At 43.9% G+C, this 22502-nt stretch overlaps 1 protein-coding gene across 2 annotated transcripts in view; it reads right to left on the bottom strand.

Annotated features, from left to right (window-relative positions):
• Positions 1-22502, bottom strand: part of ZNF438 (zinc finger protein 438) — a 104132-nt gene that overhangs the window by 26525 nt on the left and 55105 nt on the right. For both annotated transcript variants that reach the window (XM_069211264.1, XM_069211265.1), the window contains exon 4: positions 9254-10997. In XM_069211264.1, coding sequence (XP_069067365.1) covers positions 9254-10997 — 1744 coding nt within the window. The remainder of the gene's footprint in view (positions 1-9253; positions 10998-22502) is intronic.

The following is a 22502-nucleotide window of genomic DNA, read 5'->3' as shown; positions in this document are numbered from 1 at the left end:
GAGAGAGAATTCTTCCTCCTTTGCTTCCCTGTGCTCTTCCATCACTGGCCTGGAACTTGAGGCCGTACGAGAGATGAGTAAAAAACTAATGACACATAGATTACAAACCTCTTCACGGCAAGGTACGAGAATGGTGAACCAGACACATCAAGGCAGACCGAAACAGGGCAAAGTGCCTCAAGGTTATACCCATTGCCAGTGCAACATCAAAATGGAAGCCTTTTTTAGAAGCTAGAATGGATGATGATGCTGTTGCTTTGATGGATGCTACAGGATGTCAAGAGCGGATCTCAATTTCTTAGGTGCAGGAATCACCTTCTGAACCCGTTTGAGGAGATGAGACTCAGGCTGAGTATGGGCTTTTCCTCAAAAAAAGGGGAATTTAAATCTCTGCCTAGGTCTTTTTGACACAGGTGTTAAATCTCTTAAGTGAATATTGTTCCTGAAGAGGCCTGGAATAGCCCAGCTGTGGTTTTAACTTGTCGCACAAATAATAAATGCAAGCCTCCAGCTGCTGTACGTTCTGGGAGAGTGAAACACTTTAATACCGTCAGAGCAGAGCTAAAGATCTTCCCAAGTAAGAATGATACATATGAGCCCCATTCCCTGCTTTGTTTCTTCTCTTATGTGGTGAAATAATGTCGAGCTTAAAAACCAATGTAGTTAATGGTGTCAAAATGAAGCAAATTGAGGGAAAAAGGAGAAAATGTTGTATTCCCTAATCCTGTGCATAAGTAGAGTTTATCTAACTACTGTAATGTTTTTTTTCCAATTCAAGACAATGTATTTATGTAGAAACCACAGCTCTATGATATCATTTTTGGCTATATCTCTTACTTTTTGGTGCCTCTTCTGAAGGGTCTCCCAGAGATCACTTGCAGCTTTTTTACAGAAAAGCTTTATACTCAACTACTATCAAGGGCATGCCTGACACTATAACGCTAGGCCCACCACTGAACCATGATGGTTAATCCTTCATGAAAGAAAGCAAGATGGATTCACAGATGGTGGCAATAGTTTAAAAAAAAAACAACAAAAAAAAAACAAGGAACTCATCAGCCAGTCAGGATGTACAATTCCTTTTTCAAGGCCAAAGAGGCATGTTCACACACTTTGAGATGTATACCGTAGGCAAGCGATCAAAGAGAATCCCTCCTGTTCCCAGTCAGGTGATGTTGAACCTTATGAATGGAAACCTTATTCTGTGCACTTCAGTTCTTGAAAACAGAATCTGAATTCATTCCAAATGTTGCCTTTAGTTTAGCCCCGAAACGATGTACAACTCTCAGCACTATTATGATCTACTCCAGAGAGGCACAAATATTGATTGGTCTTATCTTCCTAAAGCTACTACTGTAACACTGCTAGCAATTATTTTCTGTGATTTTCTATGGTGGATCTTCTCTGCCAAGTCTCTATGTCAAATGTTAGGAATTGTACTTGAATTAAGGACACTGTAAACATGTAGTCAGATTGATTGCATATGGCAGATTATGTCATCAGTACAGTGCAGCCTATCATGTATCCAGTAAAATATCACGTAAAGACAGCTATATAATCAGGCTGGGTTAATGTTTCCAAAAACTGGAACAGGTGCCATTAATCATGAAATCTTAATCGAAAGAAATAACTGGAGAGGTGATATTGCTGTACGGTGGTTAATATGGTCAGTAGGTTGAAAGTATCAGTGTGACGAGTGGAGAAAGTGATAAATTGACAAGGCATTTTAAGAGTATAAGATAAACAGTATAAAGGTTAAGCATACTTTCGGTAGAATAATCTTAAACGAAATGTCACAGTATAAGGCTACAGCCGGGAAGAACTTGAGAAAAAAAAAAAAATCGAACTAATTGTACAGCAATATCACTTGCAAGAAAATAAGGTGCAAAAAAACTGCACACAGCATCAATACACCAACAGTTACAAACAGAATCAGACCTATGCTTGCAAGTTCCACTCCTGCAAGACTTCTGTAGCTACCAATGGCTGCTAAAAGCACACAAGAATCCACCACCCAATTATACGACATGAGTTTACCTCAACCACATCTATCAACAGTCAGATGCTTTCTTAGCCCAACTTAGCCAGCATAACCACTTCTGGAAGAGATTGTAAGTAGTTCAATATTAATTAAGTAACTCATTCCAACGTCTGCAAGTTGCTGTTTCCTTTAATAATGAATGGAGGTAACCAACACTAGCCACTTGTGAGCAAACCCATAATTGCCTCAAACTGCAGCACACAAAGGTACTCACATAGAAAAACACAAATGTTGCCCTAGTTTGAGAAATTCCAACAGTGTGAATCCTAACAACATTAGGCTAGGCAAATTAAAACTGTACACTAACATGAAACTAATATGGTTTCAAATACAAGTTATTTACAACAGCAGAGGTTAGGGATACGCTCAACAGGCTAAAGGATATTTCCACCTTGGATAGGCAAAAAAATCAGGTGAATTTCAATACTGTTCGAAATTTACCTTTTTTTTCTGAATGCACAACTTTATTAAAGTTGCACTGTTAGCATAAAAAAGCCCATGGTAGCTTTTAGGAGCCGTGTGAAGGAAGGGCAATCCATTTGCCTTTGTGATTTTATTAAAATAAATACAGTGCCTGCACCCTTAACAGTGCTCCTGAAAAATACTTCCACAGCCCAGAATCCTGTTGGCAGTGTTTGCCTGCAGGATCAGTCTGGCACTGTAGCAGGCAGGTGCAAAACACAGGCTTCCCTAGACAGAAATTAGCTTTCAGGGACTGTCAGTAACTAGGCAGTGTGATAACTTAATGGAGGTACCACTCACGTAAAATACATTGTCCGGTTGTATGAAAGTGCTGATGGGCATAAGTATTCCTCATTCCATATATTCCTCACTGTGGGGAAATTGGTATCCTTGCACTTCACAATATTCAGCCTTTTATAATAAGAAGGGCCAAGCAGATGCAAAACCAGCAAAATGGGCAAAATTGTCCATTGTATTCCATTCACTTACCATGGATTTAAAAAACAGAATGAATTGAAAAGGTCTCAACCACCCATGGATTTAAATAACAGAATGAAATAAAAAGGTCTCAACCATCCAGGTTCCAACCCACTCCTCAAAAATGTCTGTCTATGGTACAGAGCATGCTAATGAAATTGTATGTATGTGTATATATGGAAAATGTCACTTACCCAGTGTACATCTGTTCGTGGCATGTTCTGCTGCAGATTCACATGCTGTGCATAAGGATTCCGAAATCTAGTGTTGGGCTCGGAGTGTTACAAGTTGTTTTTCTTCGAAGAAGTCTTTTCGAGTCACGAGATCGAGTGACTCCTCTTTGGTTCCAATGCGCATGGGCATAGACTCCATTGTTAGATTGTTTTCCCGCAGAGGGGTAAAGGAAGGAGTAATAAGAGTATGTAAGTATAAAGTAAGAGATGTCCATACAAATGTAAATGTATATACAAGTGTAATAAACTACTACAGGCTTCCGGGGAGGAGGGAAGGGTGCATGTGGATCCGCAGCAGAACATGCCACGAACAGATGTACACTGGGTGAGTGACATTTTCCGTTCAATGGCATGTGTAGCTGCAGATACACATGCTGTGCATAGACAGAAGTTGTTTGAAATAACGTTCTTAGGACAGCTTGACCTACTGTGGCATGTTGTTGAGATAATACGTCTACACAGTAGTGTTTAGTGAATGTATGTGGTGTTGACCATTTAGCTGCTTTACATATTTCAGTCATTAGTATATTTCCTAAGAAAGCCATTGTTGCACCTTTCTTTCTTGTAGAATGTGCTTTGGGAGTAATTAAAAGCTGTCTTTTTGCTTTGCTATAGCATGTTTGGAAGCACTTTACAATCCATATTGCTAAACCTTGTTTTGATATAGGATTACCTATATGTGGTTGTTGGAAAGCTACAAATAGTTGTTTAGTCTTTCTAAATGGTTTGTTTCTGTCTATATAGTACATTAAAGCTCTTTTGATGTCTAATGCATGTAGAGCTCTTTCTGCCACAGAATCTGGCTGTGGAAAGCAGACTGGCAGTTCCACTGTTTGATTAATGTGAAATGGTGATATGACTTTTGGTAGAAATTTTGGATTTGTTCTTAGTACACATTTATGTTTGTGTACCTGGAAGAAAGGTTCTTCAAGAGTAAAGGCTTGGATTTCACTTACTCTTCTAAAAGGAGTAATTGCCACTAGGAAGGCAACTTTCCATGTTAGAAATTGAAGTTAACATGAGTGCATTGGCTCAAATGGTGGACCCATAAGTCTTGTAAGCACTATATTTAGATTCCAAGATGGAACTGGTGGTGATTTAGGTGGAATGATGCGTTTTAAGCCTTCCATGAAAGCTTTAATGACAGGAACTCTAAATAAAGAGGTATGTTGTATATTTTGTAAATATGCAGAAATTGCAGTAAGATGTATTTTTATTGAAGAATATGCGAAGTTAGATTTTTGTAAATGAAGTAAATACCATAATAGTGGGTTTTCTTGCTTGCTTAATAACTTCCGTACATTCGGATGGGAGTTGCAAATATCCAAACTCCATGACCTCAGGAGCCAACTCGCTAGATTGAGTGCCTTGGGATTTGGATGTCTGATCTGACCTTTGTTTTGTGTCAACAGATCTGGTCTGCATGGGAGTTTGGAATAGGTCTAGTAATGTTGTGTACCACGGCGGACGTGCCCATGTTGGTGCTATGAGTATCATGTTGAGTGAGGTTTGACGCAACTTGTTGACTAGAAACCGAAGGAGTGGGAGAGGGGGAAAAAGCATAGGCAAATATCCCTGACCAACTGATCCATAGAACATTGCCCTTGGATGCGGGTGTCTGGATGCGAAGTTTTGGCATTTTTTATTTTTGCTTGTTGCAAACAGATCTATGTTTGGTGTTCCCCACTTTTGAAAGTACTGTTGAATTACTTAAATATGAATCTCCCATTTGTGAGTTTGTTGGTGATTTCTGCTGAGGATATCTGCCAGCTGATTGTCTATCCCTGGGATGTATTGTGCTAATAGATGAATTTGGTTGTGGATTGCCCATTTCCAATTTTATTTGGCTTAAAGGGACAGTTGGGATGAATGTGTCCCTCCCTGTTTGTTGAGATAATACATGGTTGTCATGTTGTCTGTTTTGATAAGAACAATCTTATGTATGAGAAGAGGTTGGAAAGCTTTGAGTGCTAGAAAGAAAGCTAATAACCCCACGTTTATGAGCAGCTGTTTCGGTTTGACATCCCATTGTCCTTGAATGTTGCGATTGTTTAAGTGAGCTCCCCAACCAATCATTGATGCATCTGTTGCAATTATGGTCTGAGGCACGGGGTCTTGAACTGACCGCCCCTTGATTAGATTGGTGGGATTCCACCATTGAAGGGACATATATGTTTGTTGTACGTTTAGTCTTGCGTGTGGAACAATTACAATAGAGGATGCCATCATTCCTAGAATTTTCATGACAAATCTCACAGTGTATTCTTGATTTGGTTGTATTTGTGGAATTAGGTTTTTGAAAGCTTGTATCCTTCGTGTATTTGGATATGCTAGCACCTGTTGAGTATTTAGTATTGCACCTACATACGGTTGTATTTATGCTGGTTGAAGGTGTGATTTTTGGTAGTTTATTGAGAAACCTAGTGTGTGTAAGGTTTGTATTACATAATGTGTATGATTTTGGCATTGTGTACGACTGCTTGATTTTATTAGCCAATCGTCTAGATATGGAAAGACATGCATATGTTGTCTTCTTAGGTAGGCGGCCACTAATCCCAAGCACTGTGTGAATACCCTTGGCGCTGTTGTTATTCCGAATGGTAACACTTTGAATTGGTAGTGTTTTCCTTGAATGACACACCCAAGGTATTTTCTGTGGGCAGGATGGACGGGTATGTGAAAATAACCAACCTTGAGGTCTAGGGCTGTCATGAAATCTTGTTTTTGTAGTAGTGAGATGATATCCTGTAAAGATTGAGGGGCCTGAGGTCTAATATAGGTCTGAGGGTGCCATCTTTTGTGGGAATTAGAAAGTATAGCGAATAAACTCCTGTTCCTATCTGAGATTGTGGAACTAATTCTATTGCTTGTTTGAGTAGTAGAGATTGGACCTCTTCTTGTAACAGAATTGTATGTTCTGTGGTTAGTTTGTGAAACCTTGGTGGAATAGTTGGAGGAATGTATCAATTCTAGGCAATAGCCATTGATAGCACCCAGTTGTATGTGGTAATATTTTGCCAATTTGTGTGGAACTGTTGTAGTCTTCCCCCACAGGAGAGGTGTGGAGTGGAAGGGAATGAGGGAAGTCACTGTTTTGGGTGTTGTGCAGGCTGCTTAGAGGTCTGGAATTTTCCTCTATTTCTGGGGTATTGCCCCCTGTATGTGCCTCTAAAACTACCATGTTGGTACACTGTGGTTGGTAGGCTGGCTTTGTTTGAGAGGTTGATACCTCTGAGGGCTGAAACCACCTCGAAATTGAGGTTTACGAAATGACCCCCTATATGGTGCAGAGTAGAGTGCACCCATTGCTTTTGCTGTGTCAGTCTTTTTGTAATTTTTCGATCACTGTGTCTACCTCTGGCCCAAAAAGATGTTTTTTGTCGAAAGTCATGTTTAACACAGCCTGCTGTATTTCTGGCTTGAATCCAGAAGATCGGAGCCATACATGTCTACGTATAGTGACTGCTGTGTTGACAACTCCTAGCAGCGGTATCTGCTGCATCTAGGGCAGATCTTAACTGGTTGTTTGTAATGGCTTGCCCTTCCTGCACTACCTGTTGTGCCCTTTTTTGGTGTTATTTGGGGAGATGCTGTATTATATCCTGCATCTCATCCCAATGGGCTCTGTCATAACGAGCTAAGCGTGCTTGCGAGCTGGCTATCCTCCACTGATTTGCTGCCTGGGACGCAACTCTTTTCCCCGCAGGATCGAATTTCCTGCTTTCTTTATCAGGAGTGAGTGCATCTCCTGAGGACTAACTATTTGCCCTCCTCCTGGCACCGTGAACTACAACAGAATCTGGTGGTTCCTGATGGGTGATATAATAAAGGCCAGAAGGTGCAAGTTTGTATTTATACTCTATTCTAGGTGTTATAATGCAGGCCTTTCCTGGTTCATTAAAGATCTGATCTGCATGTTTTACCATGCCTGGAAGCATTGGGAGGCACTGGTACCTAGAGTGAGTTGAGGATAATGTGTTGAGTAAAAACTCTTCTTCTAGTGGCTCTGTATGCATGGTAACCCCATGATATGCTGCAGCCCTAGCTATGACCTGGTTATAGACAGTACTATCCTCAGGTGGTGATGGTTTAGAGGGGTAGCTGTCTGGATCATTACTTGGAATGGGATCAGGGTCATAAAGATCCCATGGATCAACAGTGTCCTGTTGTGAGTCATATGAATGAGTGGGCGAATGCATTGGTGTAGGGCTGGTGGGAGGAGAGGTAGGTAGGTGAGGAGAATGAGGAGAAGACTGAGGAGGTGGTGGTTTCTCATTCTGTTTTGGCACTTTAGCTGGAGGCTGCAGTGTCTGATTCCTCCTGGAAAGCTAGCTTCCTCTTTGTTTTTAATGGAGGTGCTATGAGAATTCTCCCTGTTTCTTTATGGATGTGGATCCTGGATTGCCTTTCATCCATAATTTCCGGAATTGGTTCTACCTCTAGCTCCTCTTCAGAAGTTTCTCAAGCGTGTTTTTTCAGAATCGAAAAAGAAGAGGAGGAGATAGGTCTCGGCTCCAAAACGTATTTCCTTATTGTCGACTCCAAAAATTTATGTTTACCGGAGTCTGTAACTGAATTATTTGTTGTTTCCGAGGTTTTCAGAGGAGTGGCCTTTTTCGGTGCCGAACTAGAGGGTCGGTCACCGACAGTCTTGTTTCGGGACGAGCCATGGCCTTCCGGCAGTGGCGTACCCAAGGCCTTTTGTTTTTTCTTTTGTGAGGGTGCAGGGGCAGATGTACTCACATGTTGTCCTGCTGTGACTGGTCTGCCTTCCTCCGATTCCTGCTCCGACTCTCGAACTGAGACTGCTGTCTGAATTAATTCCTCCTCTTCTACGTCAAAATGTTCACCGCTCTTGGATGCCATGTCGAGCCTCCTTGCTCTTCGGTCTCTCAGAGTCTTTTTCGATCGGAAGGATCGACAGGCTTTGCAGTTTTGTTCCCGATGGTCTGGGGAAAGGCAGAGGTTGCAGACCAGATGCTGGTCTGTGTATGGGTACTTTGCGTGGCACCGAGGGCAGAATCGGAATGGAGTCCAATCCATGAGGCTCTCCACACGGTTGGCCCGACTAGGCCAGAGTTGGGCGCACGCGCCCCGAAGGGCGAACAAAGTTGTTTACCAGACGGTACTGCTGTGTCGATTGAAGATTATAAACCCGACCAATACGATACAGACAAAATGAACGTTTTTAAAGTTTTCCGAATTGAAATCTCAGAGTGAGAAGGAAACAGGTCCGAACCCGACGGCGGAAAGAAAACAATCCAACAATGGAGTCGATGCCCATGTGCAATGGAACCGAAGAGGAGGAGTCACTCGATCTCATGACTCGAAAAGACTTCTTCGAAGAAAAACAACTTGTAACACTCAGAGTCCAACACTAGATGTTGGAATCCTTATGCACGTCGAACACATATATAAAAAACGCTCTTTATTCAGAGCAAATGTACTAGCAAATTCTGTGCTATTACCACAGTTCAGCAAAACCGACATGAGAAAAACTGTGCTTCAGATACTGCAAATTACAATTACTTTCCAAACTAAAACAACTCTCATAGTATAAGGCATTTTCAGGGCGATTTTACCTCACTGTACTTTTCCTAAAACAAATACAAAATAAAAATTGACACGCATAAACCACACGTGAAGATGTGCAGGGTGCCACCTGCTTTCTGACTGTAAAGAGTTGTTGGTTTTTAAAAGTCACTGGAGAGCCCTGATAGAAAGTACAGATAATGACAAGTGTAATTATAAAAACAGAAACATGCCTTACAAAGGGTTTGCAACACCGTCCAGCGTCTCTAAACGGCAATGGCACCATGACAGAAGGTCAATCAATAGAATTGTGCGGCTAGTTTATTCTTGCAATCAATTTGAGAATCACACTGAAAGTGCCACATAAATTAATATTATGAAGGCAACAATAACAACAAATACTCTTAAATATTTCATATTTGAAAAAAATAAGAACAGTTTTAAGACCCAATAATATTCTCTGAAACCTGGAAAACGCATAAAAAGAAGGTAAAAGAAAGGTATTTACCCCTCTAAAGTTGCATCTTTCTCGTCCATTTTTACAACCATGAGTTCACTTTTCTTCACTGTTTCACCAACCTCCTGAGCTGTGGTAACTTCGGTGCCAATGATAACCTTATGTACTTCTTTAAGATGGCCAAAATAAACTCTTACATGGCCAAATACTTTACTGCAAAACTCACAAGGTATAAGTTTTTTTAGACGACTCTCACTGTGGTGAAGTTTCATGTGTGTGTTGAGACTTCCTGAATGTACGTAGGACTTCCGACACAGTCGACAGCTGTATGGACGCCTGTTCATGTGAGTGTTCATATGGTCCTCGAGGTGATGCTTTAGCTGGAAGGTACGATTGCAGATATGGCATCTGTGCCATGGCTTTGACGTAGACGGAACACCTTTGCAGACAATCCCAGATTCGGAAGAAGTGCTATCTGTCTGTCTGTAGCTAAAAGGTCTCTCTGAAGGCAAAGCTTGCACAAGAAATACTACCTTTGGCATAATGCTACGATACCTTTTATATACTTCGGTGTTTTTCTGCTTTGCTTCCTGAGAAACAACTTTGACCTTGTCCTTGTTATCTCCACCTTTATTAGAATTATATGGTTTTCTTTTGCTTTGCAAAGTCAAAGTTCCATCGGGCACTTTCCTTTTTCTTCCTCTCCTCTTTCCTGTCCAAACTTTTGGTTGCTTTGAATTTTCCACGTGACATTGTGAAGGTGGGCATATTCTCTCAGAATTGATAGATTTGCAGATATCGGAGAAAGAAGTGGACTGTGAATCACCAGAATCGGCCATAGATATGATTGAGTTTTCAACCAATGCTGGAAGGCTGCTGGTCGCAGACCTTAGCAATGGTACATTCCCATTCATTTCAGAGCTCTCCTCGGCATGTGAATATATGGTGCTTTCCATTTTGGAATATGGTAAAATGGGAAGCTTTCCTGCTGGTGGAAACTGAATAACCTGAACTGCGTTGCCAATGATTGCAGAGGAAACAGCACTTGTAGAATCTAGGTTTACATCAGTTTTTGGACATACCACAACTAGATCTTTTACATCTTCACTGTCGGTACTAACTGAAAGTGAACTCTGCTTCACGATGACAGGCTCAGGAGAGGCTTTCTCCAATTCTGAAAACGTTTGAGTAGTAGTTGTCGCTCTTTCTGTTCCTGGAACAGAGATCACTGTATCACGTTCAATCTGTGAAGTAGTATCAACAAATTCGGTTGTCTCTGAATCTATATATACAATATTTTCTGAAATAATTTCATTTGACAATGGTTCAGAACTGCCCACAGGGGTAATAGTCATTAGCTGAGCCTCCGTGTGTACTTTAGTTTTAAAGGTCTTGCAAGATGATCCAGGAATTGAATGACGTGCTGAATTATTCTCAGAACTTCTCCTCCTAGCAGACTGATATCTTGGAATTGGCAGTTTAAGATTGTCTGGCACAGTTATGCGTTGCTGCTGCCCTGACCCTTGTGCGGGAACCTGAGGCAAAGCCACAAGGGAGAATGTTCCCTCCTGACCCGCTACTTGCATCAAAGCATAATTTTGTGTGGCCATTACCACTGGCTTGGGGCTCATTAGAGAAAGTGAATTACTCTGAACATCAGGCAAATGAGAAGTATGTGAATTCAGCATACTTTGCGTCATAACCGCTGGTGCCATTTTAGGAGCAATACTTCTAAAGTGACTTTTATTTGACAAAACCTTAGTGTGTATTTTCCAAGTAAAAGATGTCTGTTCATCTGTGGGAAATAAAAACAAAAAATATTTTTTTTAAAGCATTAATATTACAATCATGCACTATTAGACAGGTAAGTGATTTTGTCTCTACTTTACCTTTTGCCACATTCAACCAAAGATCACGGCACTTTTGAAACAATATAGATTCCAACTGTAGCTATAACATACACACTGTAGCTATTACACACTGGAACCACTTCAGGTCACAATTCAAATCTCAATGGACACAGCATTTGAGCACTTCTATCTGAAGTTTGTCAACCAGCGTGGACACGTAATACACAGGCTAGTCCCCTCTATTTCAATCTGACATGCATCTCCAGGGTGAAGTATTCTATAAACATCAATGGTGTTTTTGCCTGTACCATGTGACAATTTCAAACGTTTTCCTGCTACTACATTTGAAAATAAACCTAGACCTGGATGCTAATTTGTCCCAGAAGCTAAAGGTATCTGATGTGTTCAATTGTTGCTTTTGCTGTCTAAAAACATTGAGGAACTTTTCCATCACAAAACAGAGGCTATTATGGTTCTTGATTTAAACAGAATAGATAATCCAAAAACAGCAGAGACTTCTTGTAACCTTGAAATTCAGAAAGTCAAAAGTGAGCAGAAGCTCGAGTCAAGACTTGACAACTTGTTGCCAGCCTTATTCAGATTTGCTGACCATGGTGTCTTCCCACATCACACTCCATCTTAAGTGGCCACAATGAAGGGAAAAGTAACACTTAAAATCAAATAAATAAAAACATTCAAGCAAATCACCCTTGTTATTTGGCTATTGAGTAAAACAAGGTTGTAGATGCTCTTCAACTCCTAACCATGTAGTGGCTTGGCTGATTGAGCTACTGTAGGCAGGGGTGTGGAATTTATTAAAATATCTACTTGTCCAGGGGACAGGTTGCTTCTCAAATCTACTTGTCCTGTAAAAAGATCTACTTGTCCCTTTGGTGCCATGTAGTGTGGCGACAAATTATGGCAGCAATTAATAGCCTCTCTGATTATGCCAGGGCTACTACCATAGTAGGGCTTGAATACTTGGAGTTTCAATCCCTACTGTAGCAATTTCCTTATTTTGCCACCTTTCTGCAGATCTGCATACTGGGGCTGGAGGAAGCAGTAAGCAATAGTTCCAGGGCTGGAATGCCTTTGAGTCTGCAAACCTACTAACCTGCATGTTTTAAAGATTTTTACCAGCTTCTCTCTAATATTTTCCCATAATAAGAAAGGTTGGACATTTACTCCTGACAATGGCAGAATTAGAACTTCTTCCAGGGTTGGGAAGAAAGTGGCTGGAGGGAAAATGAACTTGCAAATGCTCAATAGATTTTCACATGAGCAAATCTACACATCGTATTTACCCACGCTAAAATACAGTTCACAAATATTTTATAGGGGTACTACATATACCATGGGTGCACTTTTGTGACTTTCTTTAAGAATTTGGGGCCACAAGTAGGTAGGTTCAGATTTGTGACCTGCAAATTGCAAGTCGCAAATCCGAATGTAGGATGGTGTCCTTGACACCATCTGTGATTCGCAAGGGCTTCGCAAATGCCCACATCATGAATAATCATGAGGTGGGTCGCAATTTGCGACCCCCTCACGAATCGTGGCCTGCTGGAGACAGCAGACCACCATGTCTGTGACTGCTTTTCAATAAAGCAGTTTTTTTTTTTTGTTTTTTTTTGTATTGCAGCCAGTTTTCCTTAAAGGAAAACGAGATGCATAACAAAAACGAAAAATGAAACGTTTTCGTTTCATTTTTTCAGAGCAGGCAGCGGTCCGCAGGACCACTGCCTGCTCTGAAAAAATGTTTACAGTGACATTCACAATGGGGAAGGGGTCCCATGGGGATCCCTTCCCTTTTGCGAAAGTGTTATCACCCATTTGAAATGGGTGCAAACTGCGATTGGTTTGCGCCCGCGTTCGCGGTCACAAAACAATCCTACATTGCACTGCGAGTTGCAATTAGGAAGGGAACACCCCTTACTAATTGCGAGTCGCAAACCCGTTTTGTGATTCGGTAACCAGGTTACTGAATCGCAAAACTGGGTTTGTGCATCGCAATGTGCTTTTTGCACATCGCAAACAGCGAAAGTCGCTGTTTGCGACATGCAAAAAGCTACCTACATGTGGGTCTTGGTCCCTAATTAGGTCTGGTGTTAACAAAGACATTTTGTTTTTATTAAACTTCTATTTCTCTCTCTTTCGGCTGGCTTTACTGTGAGTGATCGCATTCTGCTCTTCCACAAGGAGCATATTCCCACACAAAGTAGTTTTGTTCAGTGTCAGGAACTACAGTGGCAATCAGTGACGTAACGAAACTGGAGGGTGCCCCTTTGCAAAGAACATGGAGGAGCCCCCTCTCCACACTCACTCAGGGCAGGTGCTGTGCTGACGGGGCCCCCTGGAGGGCGGCTGCGGGGCCTTTGTTATGCCGCTGGTGGCAACGTGTGCTTTAAGAGTTCAAAAACTTTTTTGGGGGGGGGGTTTGCCAATGTTTGTTACAATGTTGAGGGCCTGGTAGCTCCCACAACAATAAAGTGTTACAAAAGCCATGTCAAAACAAGACACGCATTGATGAAACTAAAAGACGTATAAAAGTATGTCAGATCAGTTGGCTTTGTCAGTGTTTGTTTATTTTCATGCTTCCCATAATCGTGTTGAAAATGGTTACACTGATTTTCCATTAGAAATATTTTTGGGAAATACTAGCATGCATCAACACATTTTACTAAATGACACTTCATTTGCATATAATCAGAGAGCATTCTGGGAGCATTATACTTAGCCTCTTAGTCTAAACTTTTCAAACATGTGTGTACACGTTTTTTTTTTGTTGTACTGGAACCTACGTCAGTAGTGAAGTGTGACCTTAAAACATTTCTTTACAGCACGCACCCTAATAATGAAGGCTTTCAAATAATGAACCATAAATACAAGTTCGAACAGCATTATCTTTTGGAAACACATTACCTCAACTGCAGAGAGTTCAACTCTCTGTAAACAGGCAGCCAAAGGGTTTGTGCTGCAGGGGGTTGGGCCTACTTGTCCCAAGGACAAAGTAAACATAAAAACTTGTTGCCCTTGACCCCAAACAAGATGTCCCGGGCGTCGGGCGATAGGAATTCCACATCCCTGTGTAGGTGATTAAAATATTGCAGGGAACACGCAGTAGAACTATGGTGGTGATATTTTTAGTTAGTAGCAGACATCTATTCGACACGGTTTGTTGATATTGCAGCATAAAAGAAACATGGGCTAGTGTTCATGGATGACGTAGTATTTAGATTTGAAATGAGGCACAACTGTATGGAAATAGAGATATCTAAGAACCCATTTGCTAACTTCACCAGCAAAGGAATGTCACACTTTGTACATGTCATTTATAATAAGTCCTCAAGGCTGGTTGAGGGAGGAGAGTGGTGAAAGACATGGATGAGCACAATGGCTAAGTTCCCACATCTTCCTGGCCACAAGAACCAATTAAGCTGATTCTGTTGTGCGTTACCTTCCTATAAGCATACACAGGGAGGATAACCAATTTCATCCTCCATGCCTCTTTCAAGCCATCTGTCATACCTCTCAGGGTATTACTAAATTTCTCCAAAGAACCACTGATCATTCATGTGAAAGTCAGCCAAGAAAAGATGATTCAAGTTAAGAGATGCAGATCAAGCAAGTCAGACTGGGAAAGAAGGGGCTGGAGCGACCTATTTGCTAAGACCTTAGCGTGAATTTAGACACTATCCCTAATAAGAAAGATAAGATTTAGAAGGCACGCTGTAAACAGCCATTGCCAGGTACTAGTATCAACATGGATTATCACAATGGATGGCAAGAGAGAGGGGGAAGATGTCATGACACCAAGCCCACAGTGTAGAGATCCAGGAGGGCTTTGGGGTAGGAATAACACTGCACACTTTGAGGAATTCAGACCCAAGGTCATCTTGCCCACATTAAGGGATGGCTGGAAGTACCTCTTTCAGGTATATAGTGATCTCTCGGGAGCCATATCTACCAGCAGAGCACGTGTGTGCAAGTAGGTTTAATGCAGCACTTTTTTACCTTTAAAGGTGGGTGTAAGGAAATGCCTCCTTGGCATGGTTGCCCCCTGACTTTTTGCCTTTGCTGATGCTATGTTTACAATTGAAAGTGTGCTGAGGCCTGCTAACCAGGCCCCAGCACCAGTGTTCTTTCCCTAACCTGTACTTTTGTATCCACAATTGGCAGACCCTGGCATCCAGATAAGTCCCTTGTAACTGGTACTTCTAGTACCAAGGGCCCTGATGCCAAGGAAGGTCTCTAAGGGCTACAGCATGTCTCATGCCACCCTGGAGACCTCTCACTCAGCACAGACACACTGCTTGCCAGCTTGTGTGTGCTAGTGAGGACAAAACGAGTAAGTCGACATGGCACTCCCCTCAGGGTGCCATGCCAGCCTCTCACTGCCTATGCAGTATAGGTAAGACACCCCTCTAGCAGGCCTTACAGCCCTAAGGCAGGGTGCACTATACCATAGGTGAGGGTACCAGTGCATGAGCATGGTACCCCTACAGTGTCTAAACAAAACCTTAGACATTGTAAGTGCAGGGTAGCCATAAGAGTATATGGTCTGGGAGTCTGTTTTACACGAACTCCACAGCACCATAATGGCTACACTGAAAACTGGGAAGTTTGGTATCAAACTTCTCAGCACAATAAATGCACACTGATGCCAGTGTACATTTTATTGTAAAATACACCACAGAGGGCACCTTAGAGGTGCCCCCTGAAACTTAACCGACTATCTGTGTAGGCTGACTAGTTTTAGCAGCCTGCCACAAACCGAGACATGTTGCTGGCCCCATGGGGAGAGTGCCTTTGTCACTCTGAGGCCAGTAACAAAGCCTGCACTGGGTGGAGATGCTAACACCTCCTCCAGGCAGGAGTTGTCACACCTGGCGGTGAGCCTCAAAGGCTCACCTCCTTTGTGCCAACCCAGCAGGACACTCCAGCTAGTGGAGTCGCCCGCCCCCTCCGGCCAGGCCCCACTTTTGGCGGCAAGGCCGGAGAAAATAATGAGAATAACAAGGAGGAGTCACTGGCCAGTCAGGACAGCCCCTGAGGTGTCCTGAGCTGAGGTGACTCTAACTTTTAGAAATCCTCCATCTTGCAGATGGAGGATTCCCCCAATAGGGTTAGGATTGTGACCCCCTCCCCTTGGGAGGAGGCACAAAGAGGGTGTACCCACCCTCAGGGCTAGTAGCCATTGGCTACTAACCCCCCAGACCTAAACACGCCCTTAAATTTAGTATTTAAGGGCTACCCTGAACCCTAGAAAATTAGATTCCTGCAACTACAAGAAGAAGGACTGCCTAGCTGAAAACCCCTGCAGAGGAAGACCAGAAGACGACAACTGCCTTGGCTCCAGAAACTCACCGGCCTGTCTCCTGCCTTCCAAAGATCCTGCTCCAGCGACGCCTTCCAAAGGGACCAGCGACCTCGACATCCTCTGAGGACTGCCCCTGCTTCGAAAAGACAAGAAACTCCCGAGGACAGCGGACCTGCTCCAAGAAAAGCTGCAACTTTGTTTCCAGCAGCTTTAAAGAACCCTGCAAGCTCCCCGCAAGAAGCGTGAGACTTGCAACACTGCACCCGGCGACCCCGACTCGGCTGGTGGCGATCCAACACCTCAGGAGGGACCCCAGGACTACTCTGATACTGTGAGTACCAAAACCTGTCCCCCCTGAGCCCCCACGGCGCCGCCTGCAGAGGGAATCCCGAGGCTTCCCCTGACCGCGACTCTTTGAACCTAAAGTCCCGACGCCTGGGAGAGACCCTGCACCCGCAGCCCCCAGGACCTGAAGGACCGGACTTTCACTGGAGAAGTGACCCCCAGGAGTCCCTCTCCCTTGCCCAAGTGGAGGTTTCCCCGAGGAATCCCCCCCTTGCCTGCCTGCAGCGCTGAAGAGATCCCGAGATCTCTCATAGACTAACATTGCGAACCCGACGCTTGTTTCTACACTGCACCCGGCCGCCCCCGCGCCGCTGAGGGTGAAATTTCTGTGTGGACTTGTGTCCCCCCCGGTGCCCTACAAAACCCCCCTGGTCTGCCCTCCGAAGACGCGGGTACTTACCTGCAAGCAGACCGGAACCGGGGCACCCCCTTCTCTCCATTCTAGCCTATGTGTTTTGGGCACCACTTTGAACTCTGCACCTGACCGGCCCTGAGCTGCTGGTGTGGTGACTTTGGGGTTGCTCTGAACCCCCAACGGTGGGCTACCTTGGACCAAGAACTGAGCCCTGTAAGTGCCTTACTTACCTGGTTAATCTAACAAATACTTACCTCCCCTAGGAACTGTGAAAATTGCACTAAGTGTCCACTTTTAAAACAGCTATTTGTCAATAACTTGAAAAGTATACATGCAATTTTGATGATTTGAAGTTCCTAAAGTACTTACCTGCAATACCTTTCGAATGAGATATTACATGTAGAATTTGAACCTGTGGTTCTTAAAATAAACTAAGAAAAGATATTTTTCTATATAAAAACCTGTTGGCTGGATTTGTCTCTGAGTGTGTGTACCTCATTTATTGTCTTGTGTATGTACAACAAATGCTTAACACTACTCCTTGGATAAGCCTACTGCTCGACCACACTACCACAAAATAGAGCATTAGTATTATCTATTTTTACCACTATTTTACCTCTAAGGGGAACCCTTGGACTCTGTGCATGCTGTTCCTTACTTTGAAATAGCACATACAGAGCCAACTTCCTACATTGGTGGATCAGCGGTGGGGTACAAGACTTTGCATTTGCTGGACGACTCAGCCAATACCTGATCACACGACAAATTCCAAAATTATCATTAGAAATTGATTTTTGCAATTTGAAAAGTTTTCTAAATTCTTAAAAGACCTGCTAGGGCCTTGTGTTAGATCCTGTTTAGCATTTCTTTTAGAGTTTAAAAGTTTGTAAAAGTTTGAATTAGATTCTAGAACCAGTTTTAGTTTCTTAAAAAGTATTCCAACTTTTAGAAGCATAATGTCTAGCACAGATGTGAATGTGGTGGAACTCGACACCACACCTTACCTCCATCTACAGATGAGAGAGCTAAGGTCACTCTGTAAACTAAAGAAAATAGCAATGGGCCCCAAACCTACCAAAGTACAGCTCCAGGAGCTGTTGGCAGAGTTTGAAAAGGCCAACCCCTCTGAGGATGGCAACTCAGAGGATGAAGATAGTGACTTGGAGGGAAATTCCCCCCCTCCAGTCCTACTTAGGGAGAGCAGGGCTTCTCAAGCCCTGACTCCACAAATAATAGTCAGAGATGCTGGTTCCCTCACAGGAGGGACCAACAACTCTGAAATCACTGAGGATAACTCCAGTGAAGAGGACATCCAGTTAGCCAGGATGGCCAAAAGATTGGCTTTGGAAAGACAGATCCTAGCCATAGAGAGGGAAAGACAAGAGATGGGCCTAGGACCCATCAATGGTGGCAGCAACATAAATAGGGTCAGAGATTCTCCTGACATGTTGAAAATCCCTAAAGGGATTGTAACTAAATATGAAGATGGTGATGACATCACCAAATGGTTCACAGCTTTTGAGAGGGCTTGTGTAACCAGAAAAGTGAACAGATCTCACTGGGGTGCTCTCCTTTGGGAAATGTTCACAGGAAAGTGTAGGGATAGACTCCTCACACTCTCTGGACAAGATGCAGAATCTTATGACCTCATGAAGGGTACCCTGATTGAGGGCTTTGGATTCTCCACTGAGGAGTACAGGATTAGGTTCAGGGGGGCTCAAAAATCCTCGAGCCAGACCTGGGTTGACTTTGTTGACTACTCAGTGAAAACACTAGATGGTTGGATTCAAGGCAGTGGTGTAAGTAATTATGATGGGCTGTACAATTTATTTGTGAAAGAACACCTGTTAAGTAATTGTTTCAATGATAAACTGCATCAGCATCTGGTAGACCTAGGACCAATTTCTCCCCAAGAATTGGGAAAGAAGGCGGACCATTGGGTCAAGACAAGGGTGTCCAAGACTTCAACAGGGGGTGACCAAAAGAAAGGGGTCACAAAGACTCCCCAGCAGAAGGGTGATGAGACAACCAAAACTAAAAATAGTAAAGAGTCTTCTACAGGCCCCCAAAAACCTGCACAGGAGGGTGGGCCCAGAGCCTCTTCACAAAACAATGGGTACAAGGGTAAAAACTTTGATCCCAAAAAGGCCTGGTGTCATAGCTGTAAACAGCATGGACACCAAACTGGAGACAAGGCCTGTCCCAAGAAAGGTTCCACTCCAAACTCCCATCCAGGTAACACTGGTATGGCTAGTCTCCAAGTGGGATCAACAGTGTGCCCAGAGCAAATCAGGGTCCACACTGAAGCTACTCTAGTTTCTGAGGGTGGGGTGGATTTAGCCACACTAGCTGTCTGGCCGCCTAACATGCAAAAATACAGACAGCAACTCTTAATTAATGGGACTAGAATAGAGGGCCTGAGGGATACAGGTGCCAGTGTCACCATGGTGACAGAGAAACTGGTTTCCCCTGGCCAATACCTGACTGGAAAAACTTACACAGTCACCAACGCTGACAATCAGAGAAAAGTACATCCCATGGCAATGGTTACTTTAGAATGGGGAGGGGTCAATGGCCTGAAACAGGTGGTGGTCTCCTCAAATATCCCAGTGGACTGTCTGCTTGGAAATGACCTGGAGTCCTCAGCATGGGCTGAGGTAGAGCTAAAAACCCATGCAGCAATGCTGGGTATCCCTGAACTGGTGTGTGTGAAAACAAGAGCACAGTGCAAGGCACAGGGTGAAAAAGTAGAGCTGGAGTCTGGAAAAATGGCCCAGCCTACCAAGAGAACGGGAAAGTCAGTTGGGAAACCAACTGCAACACAGCAAAAGAAAGGGAACCTCTCTTCTCAGGAAGAAGTTCTGCCCTCTGAGGGAACTGAGCCTTTGGAGCTTGAACCTTATCAGGTTGAGCTCTTAGGCCCAGGGGGACCCTCCAGGGAAGAGCTGTGTAAGGGACAAGAAACCTGTCCCTCTCTTGAAGGCCTTAGGCAGCAAGCTGCTGAAGAGTCCAAAGGCCAGAAAAATGGAACACATAGGGTCTATTGGGAAGATGGACTCCTGTACTCTGAGGCCAGAGACCCCAAACCTGGTGCCACTAGGAGAGTGGTAGTGCCTCAGCTGTTCAGGAAGTTCATCCTAACATTGGCCCATGACATTCCCCTTGCTGGACATTTGGGACAAACCAAGACGTGGGAGAGGTTAGTCAACCACTTCTACTGGCCCAATATGTCCAACATGGTTAAGGAGTTTTGCCTCTCCTGCCCCACCTGTCAAGCCAGTGGTAAGACAGGTGGGCATCCAAAGGCCCCCCTCATTCCACTTCCAGTGGTGGGGGTGCCCTTTGAAAGAGTGGGTGTGGACATAGTTGGTCCACTAGAACCTCCCACAGCCTCAGGAAATATGTATATCCTGGTAGTAGTGGATCATGCTACCAGGTATCCTGAAGCTATTCCCCTTAGGTCGACTACTGCCCCTGCAGTAGCCAAGGCCCTCATTGGTATCTTTACCAGAGTGGGTTTCCCTAAGGAGGTGGTGTCTGACAGAGGTACCAACTTCATGTCAGCATACCTAAAGCACATGTGGAATGAGTGTGGAGTGACTTATAAATTCACTACACCCTACCATCCACAAACTAATGGCTTAGTTGAGAGATTCAACAAGACATTAAAAGGCATGATCATGGGGCTCCCAGAAAAACTCAAAAGGAGATGGGATGTCCTCCTGCCATGTCTGCTTTTCGCTTACAGGGAGGTACCACAGAAGGGAGTAGGATTCTCACCCTTTGAACTTCTGTTTGGTCATCCTGTAAGGGGACCACTTGCCCTTGTTAAAGAAGGCTGGGAGAGACCTCTCCATGAGCCTAAACAGGACATAGTGGACTATGTACTTGGCCTTCGCTCTAGAATGGCAGAGTACATGGAAAAGGCAACCAAAAACCTTGAGGCCAGCCAACAACTCCAGAAGTTTTGGTATGACCAAAAGGCTGCACTGGTTGAGTTCCAACCAGGGCAGAAAGTCTGGGTTCTGGAGCCTGTGGCTCCCAGGGCACTCCAGGACAAATGGAGTGGCCCTTACCCAGTGCTAGAGAGGAAGAGTCAGGTCACCTACCTGGTGGACCTGGGCACAAGCAGGAGCCCCAAGAGGGTGATCCATGTGAACCGCCTTAAGCTCTTCCATGACAGGGCTGATGTGAATCTGTTAATGGTAACAGATGAGGATCAGGAGGCAGAGAGTGAACCTCTCCCTGATCTTCTGTCATCAGACCCAAAAGATGGCACAGTAGATGGAGTGATCTACTCAGACACCCTCTCTGGCCAACAGCAGGCTGATTGTAGGAGAGTCCTACAACAGTTTCCTGAGCTTTTTTCCCTAACCCCTGGTCAGACACACCTGTGTACCCATGATGTGGACACAGGAGACAGCATGCCTGTCAAGAACAAAATCTTCAGACAGTCTGACCATGTTAAGGAAAGCATCAAGGTGGAAGTCCACAAGATGCTGGAATTGGGAGTAATTGAGCGCTCTGACAGCCCCTGGGCTAGCCCAGTGGTCTTAGTCCCCAAACCTCACACCACAGATGGAAAGAAAGAGATGAGGTTTTGTGTGGACTACAGAGGGCTCAATTCTGTCACCAAGACAGATGCCCATCCAATTCCAAGAGCTGATGAGCTCATTGATAAATTAGGTGCTGCTAAATTTCTAAGTACCTTTGACTTGACAGCAGGGTACTGGCAAATAAAAATGGCACCTGGAGCAAAAGAAAAGACAGCATTCTCCACACCTGATGGGCATTATCAGTTTACTGTTATGCCCTTTGGTTTAAAGAATGCCCCTGCCACCTTCCAAAGGTTGGTGAATCAAGTCCTTGCTGGCTTGGAGTCCTTTAGCACAGCTTATCTTGATGATATTGCTGTCTTTAGCTCCACCTGGCAGGATCACCTGGTCCACCTGAGGAAGGTTTTGAAGGCTCTGCAATCTGCAGGCCTCTCTATCAAGGCATCCAAATGCCAGATAGGGCAGGGAACTGTGGTTTACTTGGGACACCTTGTAGGTGGAGGCCAAGTTCAGCCACTCCAACCCAAGATCCAGACTATTCTGGACTGGGTAGCTCCAAAAACCCAGACTCAAGTCAGGGCATTCCTTGGCTTGACTGGGTATTACAGGAGGTTTGTGAAGGGATATGGATCCATTGTGACAGCCCTCACTGAACTCACCTCCAAGAAAATGCCCAAGAAAGTAAACTGGACTGTGGACTGCCAACAGGCCTTTGACACCCTGAAACAAGCAATGTGCTCAGCACCAGTTCTCAAAGCTCCAGATTATTCTAAGCAGTTCATTGTGCAGACTGATGCCTCTGAACATGGGATAGGGGCAGTTTTGTCCCAAACAAATGATGATGGCCTTGACCAGCCTGTTGCTTTCATTAGCA

Source organism: Pleurodeles waltl, chromosome 10, assembly GCF_031143425.1.
Source record: "Pleurodeles waltl isolate 20211129_DDA chromosome 10, aPleWal1.hap1.20221129, whole genome shotgun sequence".
In the NCBI taxonomy this organism is placed as follows: Eukaryota; Metazoa; Chordata; class Amphibia; order Caudata; family Salamandridae; genus Pleurodeles; species Pleurodeles waltl.
The sequence above is the reverse complement of the archived record's forward strand: the minus strand, read 5'-3'. Positions and strand labels throughout refer to the sequence as shown.